The sequence below is a fragment of the Buteo buteo genome, chromosome 19 (genome assembly GCF_964188355.1).
Source record: "Buteo buteo chromosome 19, bButBut1.hap1.1, whole genome shotgun sequence".
NCBI lineage: Eukaryota > Metazoa > Chordata > Aves > Accipitriformes > Accipitridae > Buteo > Buteo buteo.
Window position 1 is genome coordinate 5,265,418 of NC_134189.1, and position 21,966 is coordinate 5,287,383.

The 21,966-nt window shown below is 40.7% G+C and overlaps 1 protein-coding gene across 2 annotated transcripts in view; it reads right to left on the reverse strand.

The window, feature by feature from the left end:
* Positions 1-4,360: 4,360 nt before the first annotated feature.
* RFX4 (regulatory factor X4) overlaps positions 4,361-21,966 on the reverse strand; it is a 98,144-nt gene continuing 80,538 nt past the window's right edge. For both annotated transcript variants that reach the window (XM_075050821.1, XM_075050820.1), the window contains 3 exons: positions 21,290-21,452; positions 15,919-16,057; positions 4,361-5,994 (listed from right to left, as the gene is read on the reverse strand). In XM_075050821.1, coding sequence (XP_074906922.1) covers positions 5,722-5,994; positions 15,919-16,057; positions 21,290-21,452 — 575 coding nt within the window. In that variant the 3' untranslated portion in view covers positions 4,361-5,721. The remainder of the gene's footprint in view (positions 5,995-15,918; positions 16,058-21,289; positions 21,453-21,966) is intronic.

Sequence of the window (21,966 nt, forward strand, 5' to 3'; positions counted from 1 at the left end):
GTACTCGGCACTGGTGAGGCCGCACCTCGAGTACCGTGTTCAGTTTTGGGCCCCTCACTGCAGGAAAGACACTGAGGTGCTGGAGCGTGTCCAGAGAAGGGCAACAAAGCTGGTGAAGGGTCTGGAGAACAAGTCTTACGAGGAGCGGCTGAGGGAACTGGAGTTGTTTAGTCTGGAGAAAAGGAGGCTGAGGGGAGACCTGATCGCTCTCTACAACTGCCTGACAGGAGGTTGCAGTGAGGTGGGTGCTGGTCTCTCCTGTCAGGTGGCTGGAGATAGGACAAGGGGAGACGGCCTCAAGTTGCGCCAGGGGAGGTTGAGATTGGATATTAGGAAAAATTTCTTCACCGAAACAATTGTCAAGCTCTGGAACAGGCTGCCCAGGGACGTGGTTGAATCACCATCCCTGGAGGTATTTAAAAGACGTGTAGATGTGGCACTTAGGGACATGGTTTAGTGGTGGACTTTTGGCAGTGTTGGGTTTACAGTTGGACTCGATGATCTTAAAGGTCTTTTCCAACGTAAATGATGCCGAGTCTATGAAGAACCACCCCCCACGGGCAGCATGGCCACCTTCCCAAAACTGCCTGCGTATCCATTCACAGAGGGGTTGATATATTTTTTGGAGGGTGTTGCTGTGGGTGTGAACAACCAGGGCAGTGCAGAGGCGAGATGCCAGTGCCATGCTGCTGCCATGTTTTGTTTGGGAGGGGCGGGTGGGCTGCACCAGCGCGGCTGGGCGAGAGCCTGCGGTGACAGAGCAAAGGTGAGCTATGTCTCTGAAGTGCTCTGCAAGACCGTAGGTTTAAACTACACTGAGAAGACATGTAGTGTTTCCATACTCAGGGTGCCCTACAATCCAAATTCATTGTCCAGATAGCAGAAAACCATATATCGAAGTTAACAAAAAAACCATGATAATAAAACTTCAGAGCAAGCTGCGGTCAGTCTCTCCTTGAAGTATTTATTGCTTCAGCAGCAAATCAGGAGGTACTCCGTGGTCACGAAGAGAAAACTTTCATCTCACAAACGATTGGCTCCATGGTGGAAAATACCACCGGGGCAGGGAAGTTTCATCTGCAGATGGACAGTGACTCCAAAGAACACTGAGGGTGCTAAGACGTGTTGGTGTATGCCTGCATATGTTTAAGATGCAGACCCAAACCAGGATCTGAATTTTCTGGTTAGGGGTTTCTAGCCACAATGAATTGAACTGATATACAAAATCGGAACAACACAGTCATTGGACAGCAAGGAGTAACAAAATCCAGCCTGAAGTGCATAACCATTTCTTCTGAGTCATGTCCATGTGTACACTAATGCAGCTTTTGAGAGTAAAAATAATCCTTTGTTTGTTGTGATTTATGATTCTAGCATAAAGCATAAGCCTGCTTAGATTTACTACACAGCACAGCAAAGCACTCATTTTACTTGTCTATTGCCAATTACTTTTTTTTAAATTAAAAAACCTAAAAAATAAAGACTAGAAAACTGTTACTGCCCTTTAAAGGCACATTGTTATTCATCATCAGTGCGTTTTAGTTTCCACTTTAGGTAGCATATGAAGGATTAGGATTTCAATGAAAGAGGGGGACAGAATAAATTGCATCCTCTACCAAAGAACTGCCAGACCTTTTCAGATGGGTGCATACCACGAGCCCTTCCCATGTTAGTCAGCTTTATCTAAACCTTCCAAAGCAATGTCTGCCCCTGAATTTCATGGGTTTCAGGGTCAGTCACAACAGAATTGTGGGGCTGGGGAGGTCAGAGGCCATTTTTGTCAAAGGGTAGTGACCTTAGCAGCAAGAGGTAGCCTGACAAAAACAGGATTCATGCTAGTGAATGGAGTTCTCACTGCTCTTCCCCTGCTGAGTCTTTTTTCTACCTGGTAATGAAAAATCTTGAAGAATTGTAATAGATTTTTATATGCATATATACATACATGTTTGTGCGTGTATACCTCTATTTTAAAATATTAAATGTTATGTTAGTTATGCTATAATATATCGTTTACAATATATTATATGATATATATATTACATCTATCTTTTGTTATATGTTTTAGCCCATGAAAAAGATCACACTTTTAATAAAATGTTTATTTGTTGTGAGCAGAAAGGAGAAAGACAGAAAATGAGCAAGAACAAAAGAAAAAGAAGAAAAAAGGAAAAGGAAAAGAAAGCAAAAAGAAAGAGAAAAAGAAAAAGAAAAAAGAAAAAAGGAAGGGAAAGTGAAAATGAGATTGAATATTTTGGCATGTGGTGTAAAAGCTTCTTTAGAAAGATTTGTGTAGTCACATATTTACTTTATATATGTATATAAATATGTGGCTAGGCAAGAAACAGCAGTTTCAGTTACCACGATCAAGGGAAGGGCTTAATTAACAGGCTTCAGGCTCTGACTCAGGAGGTTTGGCAATTTGTACTAGGATGATTTAAGAGATTCCTGCTCCTAACCAGCCATTCTACCCAGAGGTTATCATCCTCTCATGAGCCACTGCACTTCACAGCCTGGTATATACCCCTGTGACCTGAAAGCTGCGGCAGTTTATATTAATATGGTGGGTTCTGACCTGTGGTGGTCGAGGAGGGGGCCTGCTTTCTCTTGCAGCGCTTCTGATGCAGATGGTGATGGTGACCTCTGTAGAGCTGTGTTCAGTAATCTATATATTGCTCCCCATGACTGTCCAGTTTAAATTTCAAAGCCCTCATCAGGAAGCAGTTCAAAGGTAGTTGGAAGTGCACGTTCAGACTCCTGTGGCATCAGCACAAGTTTCTAAATGAATGAAAAAAAAAAAAAAAGACAGACCATGGAGGTTCTTTTGCAAAAGACTTTCAAAGCCCTATCTGACTGACAATGTTCTGTGGCTCTTTGTTATGAGCAGCTTTGTAGTGCTGCCGTTGGTCAAAATTCCGTCTCCCAGGACTTCGCACATGGTGCTGCAGTTCTCCACTCAGAAATTCTTTATTATTTCTGGGGCTGACACCATGTCCAATATCCATCGTCCTTCCTGAACAGTCTCCCTGGGCTCTTCAAGTCAGGGTAACTGATGTGTTGAAGGCTATGGCACATTCGTATACCAAAATAGTCCCATCTTTCTCCCCTCTTTCTGTCAAAGGGGATTAGACTTTTTTTGGTTTAGTAAGTTTTTGTAAAAAATGTAGGAAGTGTTTCTGGCTTTCTTTGAGTGTTGATGGGGTTCACCTCCATCCTGATCCTTCCAAAGACCCAGTTTTAAGTTACTGGTCAGTCCTGCCCACAAACGTCTCACCGATGCATCTGGTCCGTGGAGGGACCATGGCAGGTTGTGGTCAGCAGTCCATCAGGTAACTAGAGATTGATCAATGTTCCAGCAATAATGAATGAGACAACGGGGTCACAGCAGGCTCCTGTCAGATGCAGTGCAATGCAGGGATTTGGAATTTGTTGGAGAAGAGAAAGTGGATTTTTCTATTCTAGTGACACTGCCTTTCTCATACTAATTTCTCACAGTCTTGATGAGGCAGATATTTCTATGCTTGTTAATAATTAATAGGCCAGAATCAATGCTTTGATTTAAACATCTTCAATAATAAAATGCAAAGTAGGATTTTGGTCTCAAACGCATCAAAACTCCAGCTGCTAAAGACTGGCCACTAAAAAAACTTCCTCACATGACTTACTTTCTTCATGTGTAGGCAATTTTGCCTGAAGTCGACTTGAATAAGAATAAAATAGATGAGTTAGCCTAAGCCTGATCTGCCCTATCCTTAATAAAAGTGAAAAGTAAAAGCATATTGGGTAATAACACCAGCTGAAAGGGGTAAAATTTCAGAAGGTCTGTGACACTAGCCCAGGAAACAAGATTTTCATCAGGAACCTAAATGTGGAGATAGGCTCCTGATGCGTTCCTGAAAATCCCACCAGGACCTTGGCTGAATATTTAAGAGCCTGGACACTTGCCAAACCTGGCCTGGAACATCCTTCCCCCCTCAGTCCCTGCACATTTCCAGGCATTCCTCTAGTTACTTTAGATCCCAAACTCTCACCAGTTTACCCACTAGTCGAATTTACAAAGTCTGAGAATTTTGCCACTTTATTTACTTACCTAAGAAAAAATGACTTTTCCATTTCCAGTATTCCAGTGGCAACACATTTGTTACAAGGTACTGTAAAGAAGATAGGACATCTTACTTGCCTCAGTGAATATAATGGCTTGGGTGAGCAATGGCAGTGGGGCTTAAACCAAACCAGAGTCATCTCTCCAGTCACAGCCTTGAGCAGTTTGTGGCTGCAAGCATAGGTGTAGGACTACTCATTTGCTGTCAGTTATATATGTTCTCAAGTCCTTTGTCAGGTAAAAACATACATGGTCACATTTAAGATTTTTTGAAGGTTTGCAGCTTGTAGAAGTTTCTGTATTTAAGTAAATTTAAATGGCGTCTATTTAATTTCAAGAACTTTATTTGAGTGTGAAAATCCCTCATATATCTTGCACAACTGTACAAATAACACTTATGTCCATTTTAGGCATAAACATGGTTATCATCACACTGGGTGCTATCAAAGATTTTATTTACAAAACAATTACTAAAATGCCTGATGTCATATTTCCATTTATTTATTTCTTACCCATAGGGTAATAGGTCCACCATAATTGCTTGGTGCATTTTATAATACAGAAGAAAAAGCTATGTTAATAAAATCTAACAAAAACTCACAAATAGCTACAAATCTGACAGAAAATGTCTAAGAAAAATTCTCCCCAAAATACAATACATTCTTCCACACATACACAGTACAGAATAAGTTCAAAGGCACAGCTTTGAATTTTGCTTTTGTAGAAGTATATAGAATTATCACCACGTGAAGGAATTGAGAGAACAGTTTCATACCTGTCAATAGGTAATTAAACGAATAATCATGTTTGCATTGTCATTTTCTTTACATAATTGCTTCATATCATCATATTTAACATATGTGGCTCTGAATCCAAAATCTTCCCAGTCCCCAAGTCCCTTCTTAACCTTGTCATTACTGACCAGAGAAGTTAGATTTTTCCAGATTGTGCAAACTTAACACAAATACATATATAATAAGAACAATAGTCAACTTAAGGCAGTGTATAATTCAATGCTACATGTCTTTTCTTCTCTTTTGTAAAGATCAAACTTACTGGATCAACAGAAAGGTGCATCAATACACAAAGTTAGGTGTAAACCGAAACCTACAACACCACATGTCTTTCAAGGAGCCAGACAGAGTAATTGATATGAACAAGTGATGACTTGGCAGAGTGGTTTTTAAGCAATGCATTAAGAGCTTAAAAGAAGAACAGATGACAGAGTTTTGCTAAGGGTGAATTTCCTGTCTTTAACTCAAATTATAAATAGATCCTGTTCCAGCACTTTTTTTTGTAAGACTCATTAACATTTGTCAATAAGATAGGGGAGCAAAAATGGCTCACTCAAACTGACATCACACAGGGTTGGCCCACATGCCAGAATTAAAAAAGGCACAGATTGGCCCAAAAAGTGGTCTAGAACAGCACAAAAATCTTTTTCAGCTACAGGAACATTCAGTCATACTGGTCTGCAATCTGCCCACGTTATGAACTATGTTTATCTGCCCAGGATCTTTTCCATCTTCACCTCCCTTGAAGAACGTCCATGAAAAGTCCCACATAACATAAAGTTTTTATAACTCTTTTAATTACATGGGCTTAGCTGATACAAGTCATTTTCATTTAGCCCAACCTGTGGTGGCTTCCCCATTGATGTAGGCAAAGCCAGGAAAGTGTTGCATGTGCTCATATTCAGAATTTCTGCGCGTAGTCAAGGGGGTGTACATGTCACTAGAATTTCCGTATCTTGTGGAGTGCATGGATGGGCTCGTGTAGCAGGAGTTCGCAGCCGGGACCTCCGGCCAGCGAGGAGTCACCGGTGTGGGATGCAGCCTTGGAGTACTGCTCATCAAACAGGGCTCCATTCTTGATGTTGGGCTGTTGAAAGGGTACTACAATAAAACCAAAAATAAATAAAGAAATTATCTACCACGTACTTAATTTTAAAATAAGAGCTGGTGGTATCACAATTCTGTGTTTAACAAAACCAAAATCATATGAATTATTAGCATCCCTCCAACAACTAGGTAACATACTGAAGGTGGAATATCTCATAACTAGTGCCTGCAGTGAAACCAAAGTGTCAGGGAAAGTCTTGCAAAGCAGTCAGTGCATTTAAATATTGAATTAATTTATCAAAGAGCTAGGTACTGACAGGTATATCGGGGAGCAGAAAAATAAAGTGAATTAATCTAATCTCTTTCTCACAGCTTTTACTTGGAAACTTGCAATTCAGTAAAAAACAGAGTATAAAATGTCCCGACTCCAGCTCACTCAGCTAAGTTTTGAGGGAGGAGAGCAAAAGGATCTTTATTACTGGAAAGGTGCCTTCCCTTTTAAATGTTCACAAGCCATCCTGCCAGTTTCTGCAGAAAAATATTATGGTCTGGCTTCAGACCAAGCAGCTAATTGGAGAACTTATGAAAAGAGGCAGGCAGAAGAAGAATCTCTCTATTCCACAGCTGTTCACAGTGACAGTTGGAAATTAGTAATCAAAGAAGTTCAACAAATGCCTCCCACTAAGGAGAAGATGCGCTGAGGATAGGATAGGCAGGAAAACAGAGAACAGCTTTTGCCCTCTCTAGCCACAGGCTGCCCAGCAACAGAAAGTAAACTGTGCTTATGAGTGTTTGCTTAACGTGTATTTTATCTTATTGCCTGTCTTACAGGAGCAGATCATCTGCGTGCTCTGGCTAAGAAATGGCTCTCCCTGTTTTGCCCTCCTATTATCCATCTGCATCGCAGAGATGGTTAGGATCCCTGTTCCCCTTGACTAGCCATGTATCTTCAGAGCTTCTACTTTTTACACATTTATACTTCTACAAAAAGCGTCATAATTTAGAATTTCATTATCTTGGGTTGTTGATGCTGTGGTATTTCCTTAACTAGAAAGCTGTCACTAAAGTAGGACTATCACCTCTTCTGATGCTTACAAATCTTGCAAGCTGCGTGCCAAAACTTTGTATGGCTGAGGACTGTAAAACCCCTCCCCCATATTTTGGAGGTTCATGGAGAGAAGAGCTGCTGGACTTGTTCCTAGGAGGGAGATGGCAGTGATTCCCAAAAGGTCTCATTACATTACTCCACTGCCGGATAGGGCTGGGGTTAATCAGTTGCATAAGTGGGTCCCCAAGGCAATTACAGCAATGTCTCCATGAGGAGTTTCTGCTGCCTCCCTTCAGACCGCAGCCAGGAAGGCAGCCCTGCCTTGGCAAACATATTCAAACAGTTCACAAGCCTCAGGCAGCTCAAAAGCCACACGCTGGCCACTCCTAATTAGAGAGGAGAAAGAGAAGACTATTTTTGATCAACATACTGTAGTTAGTGATGTAGCATATTCCACTGTGTCCTGAAGAGACAGGCCAGTTAGCAGATGAGAGGGAAAACATCAAAGCTGTACGATGTGTTATTTAGCATATACTTCTCATTGCCACAGAGACTGGATTTACCTGTGCCATCAGCTGCTGAAACTGGCTAGTAAGTGGCAGCATCATACTGGAACATCAACACTTCAACTGGTACTGCTAATACAGCCAGAGAAAGGCTTTTCAGTAGGAAAATTCAGCAGAGCTTAGGCACTGACCACAAAAAGCCTTATATTCCTTTGCAGAAGAATCAAGTTTTCAGACTTGTTGGCTTTCCAGAAGCTTTTGCTGAAGATAAGAGATGCCAGAGCCCAGCAACAATGAAACTCAAGCTCTGATGTTTTAAATGAGGTGATTTGAATTTAGGATCATGGTTCTCTCCTTTAACTCATTAATTAAGGACAGGGCACTCTGCCAAAAAATAACCAACCTGCAATTATTCTAAGTAAACATAAGAGGTTCCAGAAAAAGTTGAACAATTTTCAAATTTTCAATGTTTGGGAGACTAGCTAATAGATTTAGGATGCTGCTTTCCTGGTCTGCACTGGCAATACACAAAAGTCATTTTCATGCTAGTGCCAGCTGACTGCCTTTGCCTGAACATCTTCATGAACAAAGCTTTTGCCATAATGAATACAGAGGAAACAAATTGTCTTGTGATTCGCTATAGCTTCAGAGTTGAATTCATCTCACCTAAATTTAGTTATCAAAAAGTCAGGCATCTAATAAAAGTAAGTCATCTGTGCTCTGTCTACAGCCACCAGAAGAATTTACCAAACCTCGAGATGAATATTTAAGACAGAAGGTGAGCAGTCCTCAGAAGATGGCTCTTTTCTTCCTCCTGCTACATGATGTAATCCATTAGTTAGGTTGGCTCAAGTTAAATAAAAGTCCCTTTTCCATAGTTGTCAAATCCATAAATTGTTTTTCCTGGCTGATCTCAAATGTCCCACTAATGACTGTGTACAAAATGCTTTGAGATGGTAGGAGTCAGGACCAGGATGGATCATTGGGAAAAAAACACACCACACAAATAATACGTTTTTAACTTTCTGTTTTCTGTATATTTCCTGTGGAGCTGCAAGATGTGAGCCAAGCTAGAAACATTCTTCTTTGTCTTGAGTAGTGTTTTACTTGATACCGGTTACCATGGCCTTTGCCTTAACTACCAACTGATCTATACCTGAAGTCACTGTAGATTCTTGTATTAAAGAATACACTTAAACCAAGATTAATCTAGACTTTTGCCATAATACACCAATGATTATCTCTTGTCTTATTCCCAATGCAATAATTGATCTATTTTGTTGTTAACCATAACAGAATCCTTTGCCATCCTGACCCAGTGCAATTTTCCATTGAGGCTGTGAAACTGAGATTATGACTTATATAACAGGGGAATTACTTGCCGTCATATCCCTTACAAATGCCAAGAGAAAGCCCCGGCTTCAGCCAGGATAATTTGCTACTTGATAATTTGTAGACTGCAAAACTTAAATCTATAAGCAAGGGGAATGACACAAACTCTGGGAATATTGTGGTGGGTCTCCTGGTTGTTCATGGCATATGTGGGGAACCCACATAATGCCTTTTAGGTAGTTTGGAACCACAAAACCTGTGCCGTTGGGGGAATGAAACCTTGGCTCCCAGAACGAACTTCAGGATGCACTGAAAAGGAAAGATAATCCTCCTCCTATCTGCAGTCAAGAGGCCATGCTAAGGCTTACTAAGAAGGCAGGCTAATGGCTGTGCATGAGGAGACAGGATACAGTGTGCTGCTTTTCCTTTTCATCAAGCGCACCCGATGCAGCTGTGTTTATGAATGTGTCATGAATGTAAAAAGAGTAATTGCTTGAAAATAACATGGACTCTAAATATCTAGTATTTTACAATAAATTCTGTTATGACTGAATGCAAGATGGAAAGTTTTGTAATGGTAGGTCAGCTAATCGCAAATGAGTCAGTGACTTCTTTTTCCCTACAGTGAAGAGACTATTGAAAGACAATATTTTTAAAGTACTCATTGGCCCCTGCCTGACTATTAACTCACCCAATGAAGCATCTATTCAGCCTTGTTGGAGTGTCCAAAGCATAGCCATCTGGGCGGATGCCTGCCCATGCTGCCTGAATCACCTTTCACACTCTACATCCGGTTTAATGAAGAGTGCTTAAGCATGCTGAACTCAAAACACTGGGGCCTAGTGATCTTTGCCAGATATAAAAGCGACATTTGTTGGAGGGCTCTTGACAGGAAATTACCATTTTCTGGGTTAACTCACACTTGCTGCTACTGCTGCCATCAGACCTAGACAAGAAGCCCTTTAAGTCTAGGAGACTTTGAGCAGATTATTGTTAAGGCCTTGCCCAAAAATGTAAAATTCAATTTCTTTTAGTATTATTTTAGAAAATACAATGGTAAATATGTCCTCCCATGAAGTGAAGACTGAGTTTCTGCAGTGTGAGGATGGAGAATAATCTCTTTATTCTTATCCTCAACTCACTGACTGATTATGCATGGAGGTGAAAGGTGTCTCTGTCCAAACAGCAAAATATTTTCCTTATGAATGTGGCTCTGACTTTACATTGCATTAGCTCACAGTTTTGCAGAGTGCTTTAAGTTATTGTTGTACGTTAGCCACTATGTTAGGACTTGCAAATAACTCATACCAGAAGTTACAGCAATTGTGAAGAACTGGCTATAAATTAACTTCATAAAAATACGCTTAAAATCTCAAAAAATGACATAATCAAAACTATGGATTGATTGCATCTTTATGACTCTTAATTTGATCCTTTCCTCCACAAATTGAAGCTTATTGAATATTAGTCTGTCAAATAGGTTGGGTGAAACTTTCAAGTCAATCTAAGTGCTTTTGATACTTTTGGGAGTGGCATTTGGACCCTTATGAAAATGCTATTTGTAATTATTTAAAAAGAAGTTAAGACATCTGTTTCCTGTTGCATTCAATACAAAATTACTTCAATTACATCCTAACAATCTCAAGTCCGTTATGAAGCCATACAGTTAGGAACAATGATTCTTGTTGCATGGGTGGGATTTGGACAGTATTTTTTTTCTTTCTGTCATTACTAGCTGTTTGATGACAGAGTGGTTATTGGGAAGGGCATATTATTCTTACTGCTTATACTGTATATGTGCTCGAGGGACAAGAACTATTCCCCTTCTTTTTTTTTGTGACGTAGATGGGCCAGAACAACTTGAATGGACACTAAAGCTTGAGCTCTGTCTGGAAGAGGATTTCTTTGGCTCCCCCACTGTAACAAAAACCAGTTACTACTTTCTTCCAGTACTGCCCTTAGGTAAATCCTGCTGTAGAGGCATATGAAGGGAAGTGAAGATATGGTTGGGTAGAATTGTGGCATGCAACACTGAACAGAGAAACTAAGTGGTGCTGCAACTCATACGACATTTCTGGGAAGTTATGTGAGACCACCACAGTGCTCAGAGCAGTTTAGGAGAGTCAGAGTACAAACACTCCTTAAAGCTCCTTTAACTATGGCCTCAATATTGTGCCCTGAAAGGTGCAGACCCAACCTACCGCTTAGCAGCAGATTGTACTACTGCAGTGTTTTCCAGGCTGGTTTGTTCTGTCCAAACCATGGAAGTCAACTATGCTCTTCATAAACCAAATCAGACAACAACAAAACAGCAGCACAAGCACTTGCTGATACAAATGTGCTCCTCCCAGTCCTAGAAGTTGATTAGTGCCTCTTGAGGACAGAGCCCCAGTTTGGGAACAGCTGACCCTGGCGATGTTCCTGACCGCAACAAGAGATAGCTTAAAAGCTGCAAAAAAATGCTTGTCTTTAAGGTGGGAACTGCATCTCAAGGAACAAAAAGGGAAACACTGCTATGCCACTTCTGTGGCTCTCTGCTAAAGTACCTCCACCTGAGATACACCATTTGGAGGTGGTTACTCCATCTTGGAAAAGCAAAGGAAGAAAAGGTAAAATAAGGCTGTATGCAGTGCAGGATCTAGGAGTGCTTCCCAAATCTAAGTGGCTGACCTGGCAGCTTCTTGACTGAATCCCTCCTTCCTACTCTGAGATCAGGTTTGCGCAGAAAGGCTGGAGGGGAACTGCAGCTCCTGCAGGTTCCCTGCTCAGCACAATTGGGAGAACTGGATGTCCGTGTGCCCACCAGACTATGACTGCCCTGCAGTGCACCTGCAGTCCTTAGATAACTCCTGTGTGCAGAACATCCATCACAGGAGAAACTAAACAGATGATAACTCTTAAGTCTGGAAAAGAGATGACAGGAAGGAAGTGGGAGGAATGACGCAAATCTATGCCTCAAATGGCAAGAGTAGATAAATAGGGAATGAATATTCCCCATTCCTCATCACTGAAAAAACATAGGGCACCCAATGCAATTATGCAATAGCAGGCTTAAAATTAACAAGAGAATATATGTTTCATACAACCCATCCTTAAGAAGTCTATATGTACAAAAAAGCTCAAAGAACAAAAAAGCTCAAAGACAGGGTAATGGACAGCGGTTTGCTACAAAATACAAAAGTCCAGGTACTGCTTCTTACCGAGGATGTCCCTAGGTCAGCTCTTGCCAAACACAGCATGGCTATGCTGGTGAAAGGACCACTCTCTACCTAACCTATTTCTAAGACTTTTCTTCCGCGTGTTTGTTTCTGGCCATTGCTGGAGGCAGAACCTGGATAAATGGACCTGCAATATGATTCACTACAGCCATGCATTAGAGTACTTACACAGACATTGTATGTTTGCCATTTTTTGTACTGCATATACAGTGTTGCACATTCATATGATGTGCACCTTTATATGTTACCAGATATATTACAATATGAAAATATATACTGCTGCAGATTTCTCTAATTACTCTTCCTACTAAAAGTGTTATCCTTGTGATTTACAAAGAAAAATTACTGCAGCATGAATTACTTTGTGTTTAAGGAAGAGGTGGAATGATGGGAGTTGAAATATTTATGGATAGCCTGAAAGAGGATCAAGACCTGTCCAACCAGGGTGAAACTTGCAGACAAAAGCTGTGATCAAAAGCCAGTCAAGCGTACATTGTGGAGGTGGATTACGTGGTGACATTGTGAAGGGGTTACCTTTGAAGGGGGTACCTCTCTGCTAAACTTGACAAAGGTTGATAGGAATGCTCAGAGGCTTTTAGGCAGAGTTGTCTGTTTTCTACCCTGGCATCTGGTACCTGAAACTGCAGAGGCAGAGAACTGACGAAAAATATAGTCAGTATAGATGTGTTTATGTACACACATTACACAGTCCCCTTCTGAATGATGCTGGAGTAGCATCGTAGGATTGTATGCACTTCTGCGCTACGGCTTAGAGAATTAGGTAGTAACAAATCAATCTGCAGATCATTTTTCTTTTTTTGTGTGCCAGGCTCCTGGCCAGTAAGCCAAGTCAAGAAATGAGCAATCAGGCCTGGAGTTACAAGGAAGCAACTGTTCTGAGAACTATTCACAGATGCTGATGAAAGAAAAAAAAAATTCGGATTAAGACCAAGGTTTGAACAGACTGTGCCTGTCAACAAAAAGATTCTTAACCATCAGTGGGAATTAAGTCAGCCTATACTGCCAGAAGGAGTCAGTTTTAGGCTTATGCTGCATCTGCAGATATTACTTCAGCAGAACATTTACTCCTCTATAAAGTTTTTTTACAAGCCTCCTCCTCCATTTTTTTGCCTTCTTGTCCATCTGAGAGTCACTGATCTTTCTGAAACTATGAGCTACTTACCAAAATTTCTATTTAGCCTGAAGTCGCAAGACACCACATTCCTATGTGGGCCAAGGTAAGCTCCAAGACTGTCTCAGAGATGGGAGATAACAATAACCTCAAGGGCTCTCACCAGTCTGTTACGGGATGGGGTGTGAATGAGCATGCAGCTGTGACACATGGTGCTTCAGCAGTATCAGCCTTAGCAACTACCGCTGTCTCATTTCCTCTAACACTGGGGGATTCAAATTATCCAGAAGCCTCTCACTAACATGGACTTGCCACTGGTCAGGTGAGATATGCTTGGTTTAGGACCCCCACCTGCACTTTTCAAGAGCTGGGCATAGTACAAGATCTACAGCTGTGTGACTTCTTCCCCAGCACAGCCCCACTGTAAGGATTCCAATAACAAAACCACAGCAGACATCCTAAAATTAATACAATGCAACCATCATTGTATTGTCAGGTTGGGATCAACATGTTACATGTTGGCAAATACAATTTAAAGGGTCACTCATTCCCTTCCCCTTTCCCAGCTGTTCAGTTCCCCCCTTCCACAAAATAAAAGTTATTCCCTCCACCCCCTTTGCTCCAGTTCCACTTTTTTTGTTGATGGTCTGTAAATCATATCTGTGAAATGATCCATCTTAAAGTTCTGCTAAACAAACAAACAAAAAATCAAGCAGAACTCTCTGTTTTTCTTTAGTTACTTTGCTCTAGGATGGAAAATAGCCACAAAATAACAGACCTGATAAAACTTGGACTATGTTGCTCTCTTCCACATGAAGAGGTTGGACATGGTATTCTTTGAGACCAAAAAAGTAATTTATAGGTGCAGCCTAAAACCCACCTCTTTTACATGTTGCCTGTTTCGGCTCAGACCCCTGCCTGGGACAAGGACTCTCTCTGATTCCGTGTCTGTAGAGAACTTACCCCACACACAGGTTTTTTCTTAGGAGTTAATCCCAAGACATGATCCTGAAGAGCATGATAGAATATTAGCTAAAGTTGAGCCGGAGTTCTATATTTGGACTGAATGTAGATTATAACAAAGAGTTCTTTTGAAGAGTTATGGTCAATGCCTCCTCTTCTCGACTGATTGTATTACCACAGCCATACACATTGCATCTCCTCTGGTTTCAGTATAGTGGCAGCTGTTTATATATTCATTGCAAATTTGGCATCCTGTATTTTGATTTGCAATGTCATGAGTCCTACTGCAATTCCTTGCACCATGTTCCTCTTAGAAAGTCCACTAGAAAAAAGAGTAGCTCCCTAACATCTTATTAGGCTTTGCAGGCAACAGTACATTATGAACTTTTGTTGGTTAAAAGTAGCTAAGAAAGGATTTATCATCAGGGCAGGCATTTTACAGAAGCTCACTTAGCTTTGAAAAGAATGTCAGCAAATTCCATATTAAAATGGTTCAAGACTTTTTGATTATTTTTGAAAGCATGGTTTCAGTTTGTAGCTTCTTTCAATACAGAATGAGCACATTGATAGGGTTTTGTTAGCTGCATCCTGCTATGAGATTCCATCTCAGTTTACAAGAAGCATGAGAAAGAACATGCTAAATACAAGTTGAAATCATTTTTCTCTGAAGTGTGATCATTAAAGTGCAGCTGTTCGTCATGTGTGTTCAGGACAGTTCAAGGGCTAGCAAGAGAGGAAGAAATGATCTAACACCTGCACTTGTAGAGACAGCCTGCTACAGTATAAAAAATATTTGCATTATTTTAATGTTTGTTACTGTTTCCATATAACATGTTAACCAGGACATGAGTAAATGACAAATGTATTGACCTGGCTTTGCTTCATTTATTTCTTGCTTAACTTAGGCTGTCTATGTCAGTGTGATGAAGACAGTTGTCAGAAGGTAGAAAGAAACTCCTTGTGCAGGTAATAGCATTTCTAAACAGTAAAAGCCTAATGCTCCATTTCACATACACTTTCATGACCTTACAGACCATTTCAGAACCAGCACTCGTGGGTTTTCTACAGTAAAGGATAAGAGAGAATAAAGAAATTGGTGAGCCAATTTTAAGTCAGCCCTCCTACAGCAGCACGACTTTTGACCTATAGTCAAATATCATCTTCCCACTTAATCTGTGCTGATTTCTACTGTCTCAGTTTTGTGAACTGAAATAGTCCTGAAATAGTTACTGACATAATTTCTCAGCATTACAATAGGAGACTATAGCATACAGATTAAACAGGGCCTCTTTGCAATGGCATCCTGAAGCTCTTCAAACTGTATTCAGAACTCACACTTTTTGCAAATTCCTAAACATATGCATTCTCAAAAACAGACGCCCCAGAAGAATTCACTATAGTCTCTGCATCTTCTTTCAACAGCATGAAAACACCTATTTCTTGTTAGGAATCTGTTCCTGTTCCCAACACATAAGAGACATACAACTAATTATATTCATTTTTGTTTCAGTTACTCCTTAACACAGAAACACTTTCTATGATCCAGACTGCTAGATTTTAGAGTTTAGTACAATCTAAAGCTACTTCTGATAAAAGAATCTCCACCAGAATGAAAAGATATCTAGGTAATATTAGAAAAGAAAAAAATTAGGGACCATCAATGACTACACTGATGACAGCTTGTTGATTCAGACAGCTAATATGCTGATAAGAAATCTACAAGCACAACTTTACGTAAAATGCTATAGCAAGCATTGTCAAGTAATAAATCCAACTTACCTGCGAAGAGCTTCTGTGGTAAGGTGAGTAGTGAAGTGGTCCAGAAATAGCAGTATCATGTGGTAAGGATGGATACTGACTCTGCATTGGATGGGGATGCTGGTTGCTATAGCTACCATAGTTGTAACTTCCTGTGTATCTAAAATCCAATTAAAAACACTACTTAGTATGCATAATAACTGTATTGCCACTAATAATTCTATAACTTTTGAGACATACAGTTGCACTTTTTTGCATAGGAGAATGATATTTTAAATAACCTTTAAAAAAAAGATATTTCCCAGCTCATCTGGGAAGCAGATGCCACTTAGTGAAATGATGTGTTCAGCACAACAACAAATAGAGAGACTCAGCATGTTTCTCTGACTAGTTTTAAATTGCAGACTCATTTGTGCACTTTCCAAGGAGAAAGTATCTTTCCCTTTTATTTTATTGCCATGTTCCTAGTAAGTTGCTATCCAGGCTGAGGAAGTATGCTAAGATTTGGCTTAAAGAACTACACTGTGGAGTTCAGGTATCTCCTTGCACTGGGGTTAGATGTTCCTTTTTTTAGGAGAGAGAAATATGTATTAATTTGCATCTGAAACATACAACATAAAGCTTTAGCACAGCTGACTCAAGAATAGAGTGGGATTTGAGGTTGGAGAACCTGCCTACTTTCTTTTTTTTATCCCACCCCCTTGCCTAGGGACAGCCAGGGGTAAAGAAGGGAGCAGTTTTCTTAGCTGTAAGAAACTGCAGGATGAGTGTTTGTTGGCCACCATTATCTGGGCCATTCACTAGTAGAAGATGCATGCCACTTTTTGCAACCTCCCGATCTTTGCGTAGCCATGTGAACATTTGATGCTAATTCAACACAGAAGTTTAAAGGCTCTTAAAATATATGCTATTGAAATGAAACACAAACCATGATAAATAAAACAAACAGGGTAACCAATTCATTGTGAGAAAGGGAAGACAGTTATTTGTACAGACTTTTTCTGGAAAGTTCAATGTCATTTTTACACTGGGTAGAGTTTAAACTTCTACTATTCTTTTGATTTTATGACAGTATTCTAGAGACACCATGTCATGCCTTACACCAGCCAGACCAGCAGCTTCAAAATGAGAGCAGAGATCCTGCTCCAAAAACATTTTCAGGACATAAGGCCCTATGTCCATCATCATTGTTCAACATTGAGCTCTCATTCTTACATTCACTTGTGCTTAGCTGTAAATACGAGTGGTTTCCATAATCTACCTCAGACAAGCTGGTGTTCACAATAGATAGTATCTCTGTGGAGAGTAAGGGAGAGAGGAATGGCTGTGTCATGGAGCTGTTTCACACTGTGGTAGGCAGACATCTTGTGTTTTAATTCCTTCAACACAATAGACTGGTAAGCAAGATCTGCAAGGTCTGCATAAGCCTGGCATTTCACCGTGCAGCCTTCTTTGCTTGAAGAAGATGCTGGCCTATCTAGTCCCTCCTCTAGTCCTGGGTGCCCTTGGACTCCCAAACAAAGCCAAGTCCTGTAAGGTAGTGTTTGCACTTCGTGCTTTCTCTAGTCATTAAGGATGCTATGTCCTAGTCTGGAAGCTATTGATCCTGTCTCCTTCATTCAGACACTCATCACTTTTGGCTAAAATATTTAATTCGCTTGAGCATGGAGTTATAAAGTTTCTTATCCTAATCTTCATTGTATACTTTTGGTCCAGGAAGCTTCCTCTGTCTCTCTTCAACTTCAGGAGAGAGAGCACTGAGGACATGAGAAGGAGATGGCCATGCTCTTTCGAGGCTAATACTTTCCTGCCTATCTGAAAGAGCTTGGCTGAGGAACCCTACATCTCTCTAAGAAGAAAGTGTACCTGAAAAATCCAACAAAAATGTCTTCTGCCAAGTACCATATCTTACAGTGACTGCTGAACCACATCTATAGTCATTGAGTAGTGGGGACAATACATAGATGGCATGTCTTTGGGCAGGTCCAGCTGGGAACTGGCAGTTATTCTGGAGTGTAGCAGGTATGATTCAGAAAGAATGGTCAGTTGATAGTACAGACAATAATGCAAAGTCCTGCATCTGCAATGTCATAACTCCTGCAGCGCTACAGGTTGGAGCCACTTGGAGAGAAAGCAGCTTTGCTGAAAATTGCTTGCAAGTTCTGGTGGACAAAAAGTTGAACATGATTCACCAGCATGCCCTTGCAATGAAGATGACCGGCAACATACTGGGCTGTATTAGCAGGAGTATGGACAGCAGGCCTACAGAACTGATTATTCTTCTCTATTTGGCACTTGGAAGACCACACCTGGAGTACTGTGTCCTGGTTTTGGCTCTCTACTATAAAAATGACATTGACATACCTGAGCGAGTCTAGTGGAGGACCATTAAGACAGAGAGGGGACTGAAGTGCATGGCTTACAGATGAGAACTGAGTTTGTCCAGCCTTAAGAAGAGAGGCAAAGGAATGATCTACAACTATCTAACAAGAGGGTATAGACCAGGTAGAGCCAAATTCTTCTCAGAGGTGCACAGTAACAGAGTGAGAGGCAACAACGCAAGTTGGAACAAGGGAAATTCCAAGTATATATAAGGATATTTTCTTCTATTAATACCACAGATCTTCCTGAGACCCCACACGTGGAGAGTACCATTGTGGATTTAGAAGAAGATTTACTGGAGTGAGCTAGAGTAGATTATGGACCTTGTGTTCTTCTCCAGTTTCACAAATCTGTGCTAGTGTTGCTTGCTATAAGGCTTGTTTTAATAATGGGGAACAGATCATGTAGCCCTTTCTTCATTTCTGGTAACATGCATTTGGCCTTAATCAATTTTTATTCTAGAGGGAGCAGTTTTTACTATTTAACTTACATTTTATTTTCTATAACTGGCCAGAAGCACAAATAAAGTATTTGTACAAATCAATCCAACAGTCTATATTTCAGTCTATAACAGTCTATATCCAATTCTCTCTTGGGAACTACTAGGGCTCTACATTGTTCCAAGGCTTCAGTTCTTAAATGTTTTTACATTGTGGAATATTGTGGTATAAAGCGCTCTGATCTTTTAGGTATTCTCTTTCTATCTCAAGATGGTATGGAGCCTTTATATTTCACAGAGGATCATCTTTAGTGTGCAAGATTGGTAGGAACCCCAGCAGAACTGCTGTTAGGAAACTTTCAGGTATGCTGGGTGGCTAAGAGTCTGCATTTGGTGGGAAATGCAGCAAGGGAATGGCTCGTGGCCTCCATACTGCTTATACTCTCTGCCGGGCCCTCTGCATGGGAGTGAGGGTCAGTCTGCAGCTACAGCAGCTGCTCACTCCATTTGTCACTTCTTCAGAAACCTGGAAATCTTAGTGCAGACTTTGATCTTCTCTCTTTCTTTTTTTCCAGGGCAGCCATCTGTTTGAATCTTGCATACAAGGTCTCTTATTTTTTCTTTTCCTCTCTGAAGATATGGTTCTTTAATGCTTTTAAACAAGCTCTGTCTTTAATCTGTGACTGCAACTTCCATAAAAACTACGTAATGAGTCTTGTACTTCAAAACATCATGGGTGAGGTCAGTAGATTTCCCTGCAGACATTTCTTCAGGAACATGTCTCCATAGCCTGTCACATTAGACTCAAATCATATAAAAACTGAAATACCAATATATTGATTTTGCTGTAGAGCCAAAATAAGTACAAATTGTAATGAATCAAAACAATTTTAATAGTACTATATAGAGGGCAAATAAGATCAGGAAATCTTTGTGACAGAAGCCATATAAACGCAGATTAACAGAGGCCCTAACCCTATAAGCTTACAAAGTCAATTCCAGACAAGAAGGCAGATGTCACTGAAGTGTTTAGAAGTATCACCAAAATGTTTCTATCCATGTGTCACACATAAAACCAAATGGCAAAAGAAGTCAGATTATAGAATTCTTTGTTGCTTTTCAGAAAAGTTGATCCACCTAGATTAGAAAGTTTCCTCAAATCACCTACCAGAAGCAAGAGGTTCCTTTAGGAACAATGAATTTTCACATATATACAAATATAGATATTATATATACACTGCCTTACTATGGTCTGTTCCAATTCTTGCATCCTGTTAGCTCCTGAACCTCCCTGCTGCCCTATTTCTGCCTCCACCAAGCAATCATACTGCTGGATAGGAGAGATGTTCCATATCTCCATATTCAGGTTTTACCAGTAAGGGCTTAGCAGTGACATTCAAACAGAAGTCCAAACCTAACCACATCCAAGAGGGAAGGAGATGCAGGGTTCAAATTAATCTACTGTAACCCTTCCAAACAGTATACAGTCTTCCACACTCGGAAAGCACTTCTGCAAGGTTAATGAGTATGCAGGGAGACTGAGGAAATCAGTGAAGTCTTTTGAACCTTTTGCATGTCAGCATCTGAGTATTCGCTAATCTTGCTATGTGCCTGGCCCTTCTCCATTGATTATTCTGTGATTGTTTCTTTCTAGTTATGGATATCTATGAGTTATACACTCGCTCAAATGAGGATGGCACAGAAGAACAACACTGAGGTTGGAAGGGACCTATGGAGATTGTCTAGTCTAACCTCCCTGCTCAAAGCAGGGTCTGCTAGAGCAGGCTGCCCAGGATCGTGTCCAGATGGGGTTTGTGTATCAGCAAGGATGGAGACTCCGTAGCCCTTCTGGGCAACCTGTTCCAGTATTTGATCACACTTACAGTAAAACAAGTTTTTTGTCTATGTTTAAACAGATTTTCTTGTATTTGTGCCCATTGCCTCTTGTCCTGTCACTAAACACCACTGAGAAGAATCTGGCTCCATCTTCTTTACATCCTCCACCAGGTATTTACACACATTGATAAGACCCTCCCTAAGCCTTCTCTGCCTGGTGATAAACACTCCTAGCTCTCTCAGCCCCTCTTTGTATGATAGATGCTCCAGTCCTGTAATCATCTAAGTGGCCGTTTTCTGGACTTACTCCAGTATGCCTGTGTCTGTCTTGTACTGGGGAGCACAGAACTGGATCCAGTGCTCCAGATGTGGTGCTGAGCAGAGGAGAAGGATCACCCCTCCTGAGACATGGTATAGTAGGGTCGTTCTTTGGGCACATCTAGCCTTTGGGGTAGAACATGGCACAGGAAAACAGGGATCAGAGGAGAAATCTACTTTTATAAAATATTCTCCAAGCCTACTGTGTTTTTAAATAGAGTTAAATGAGATTATAAAACTGAGACATAAAATAATCATACAACAATAACAACAGCCAAAGAATAATGATACCAGCATCTTTGCAATACAGACTTACTACATCAAGAAACAGATTTCACTGCATTTCCAAAAAACCCTCTAAGCATAAGTTAATACAAAACCCATAAAAAACCTCCAAGACACTGAGAAGTGACTTACCCATGTTCTTCTCTGTGGGGATAAACAGGTATCCTGTGTGTGACAGATGATGATGGTACATGTGGACTTCTCATGCAGGGCAGCTGTTGGGAATTTTCAGCAGGTGACCCAGCAGCTGTTGTCACAGTGTAGGTGAGTGACCATGTATAGGATTGCATAGCTCCTGCAGACAAACAAGCATTAAAGGAATACAGCTAACAACGGGCTGTCATTCATAAAGGTGTTACGCTTTGAGATGGTTACAGAAAAGCAACCTAATAGGCACTGATAATGGAAACAGCATCAACCAAAGTGAACAAAACAGTTATGTCTGAGGCATAAATAAAAATACAAATAGGTCAGCAGGAGTGTGCAAAGATCCAGAGGTAAGAGAGGTATCTGGAATAGCTCAGACCGTGAACTTTCAGTCTGGTATTGTAATTTGAGGCTATCATTTTTTCAGAAAAACTGGGATAGGACTTAGAAATGGAGCAAGACCAGTGCTAATATTTCTCAGGCATGATGTGCTAAACCCTGAGGTCTCTCTCACGTGGAGTGGGCTGCTGGCCTCTTTAGCTCTGAGGCTGATCAGGCCTGGACTGAGGCAGGAGGTATGATCAGAACAAAGAAGGATTAGAAAAAGATGGATGTTTGTTCCACAGATAAATTTCTTGAATCCTTTTGTAGTTTGTATCTCT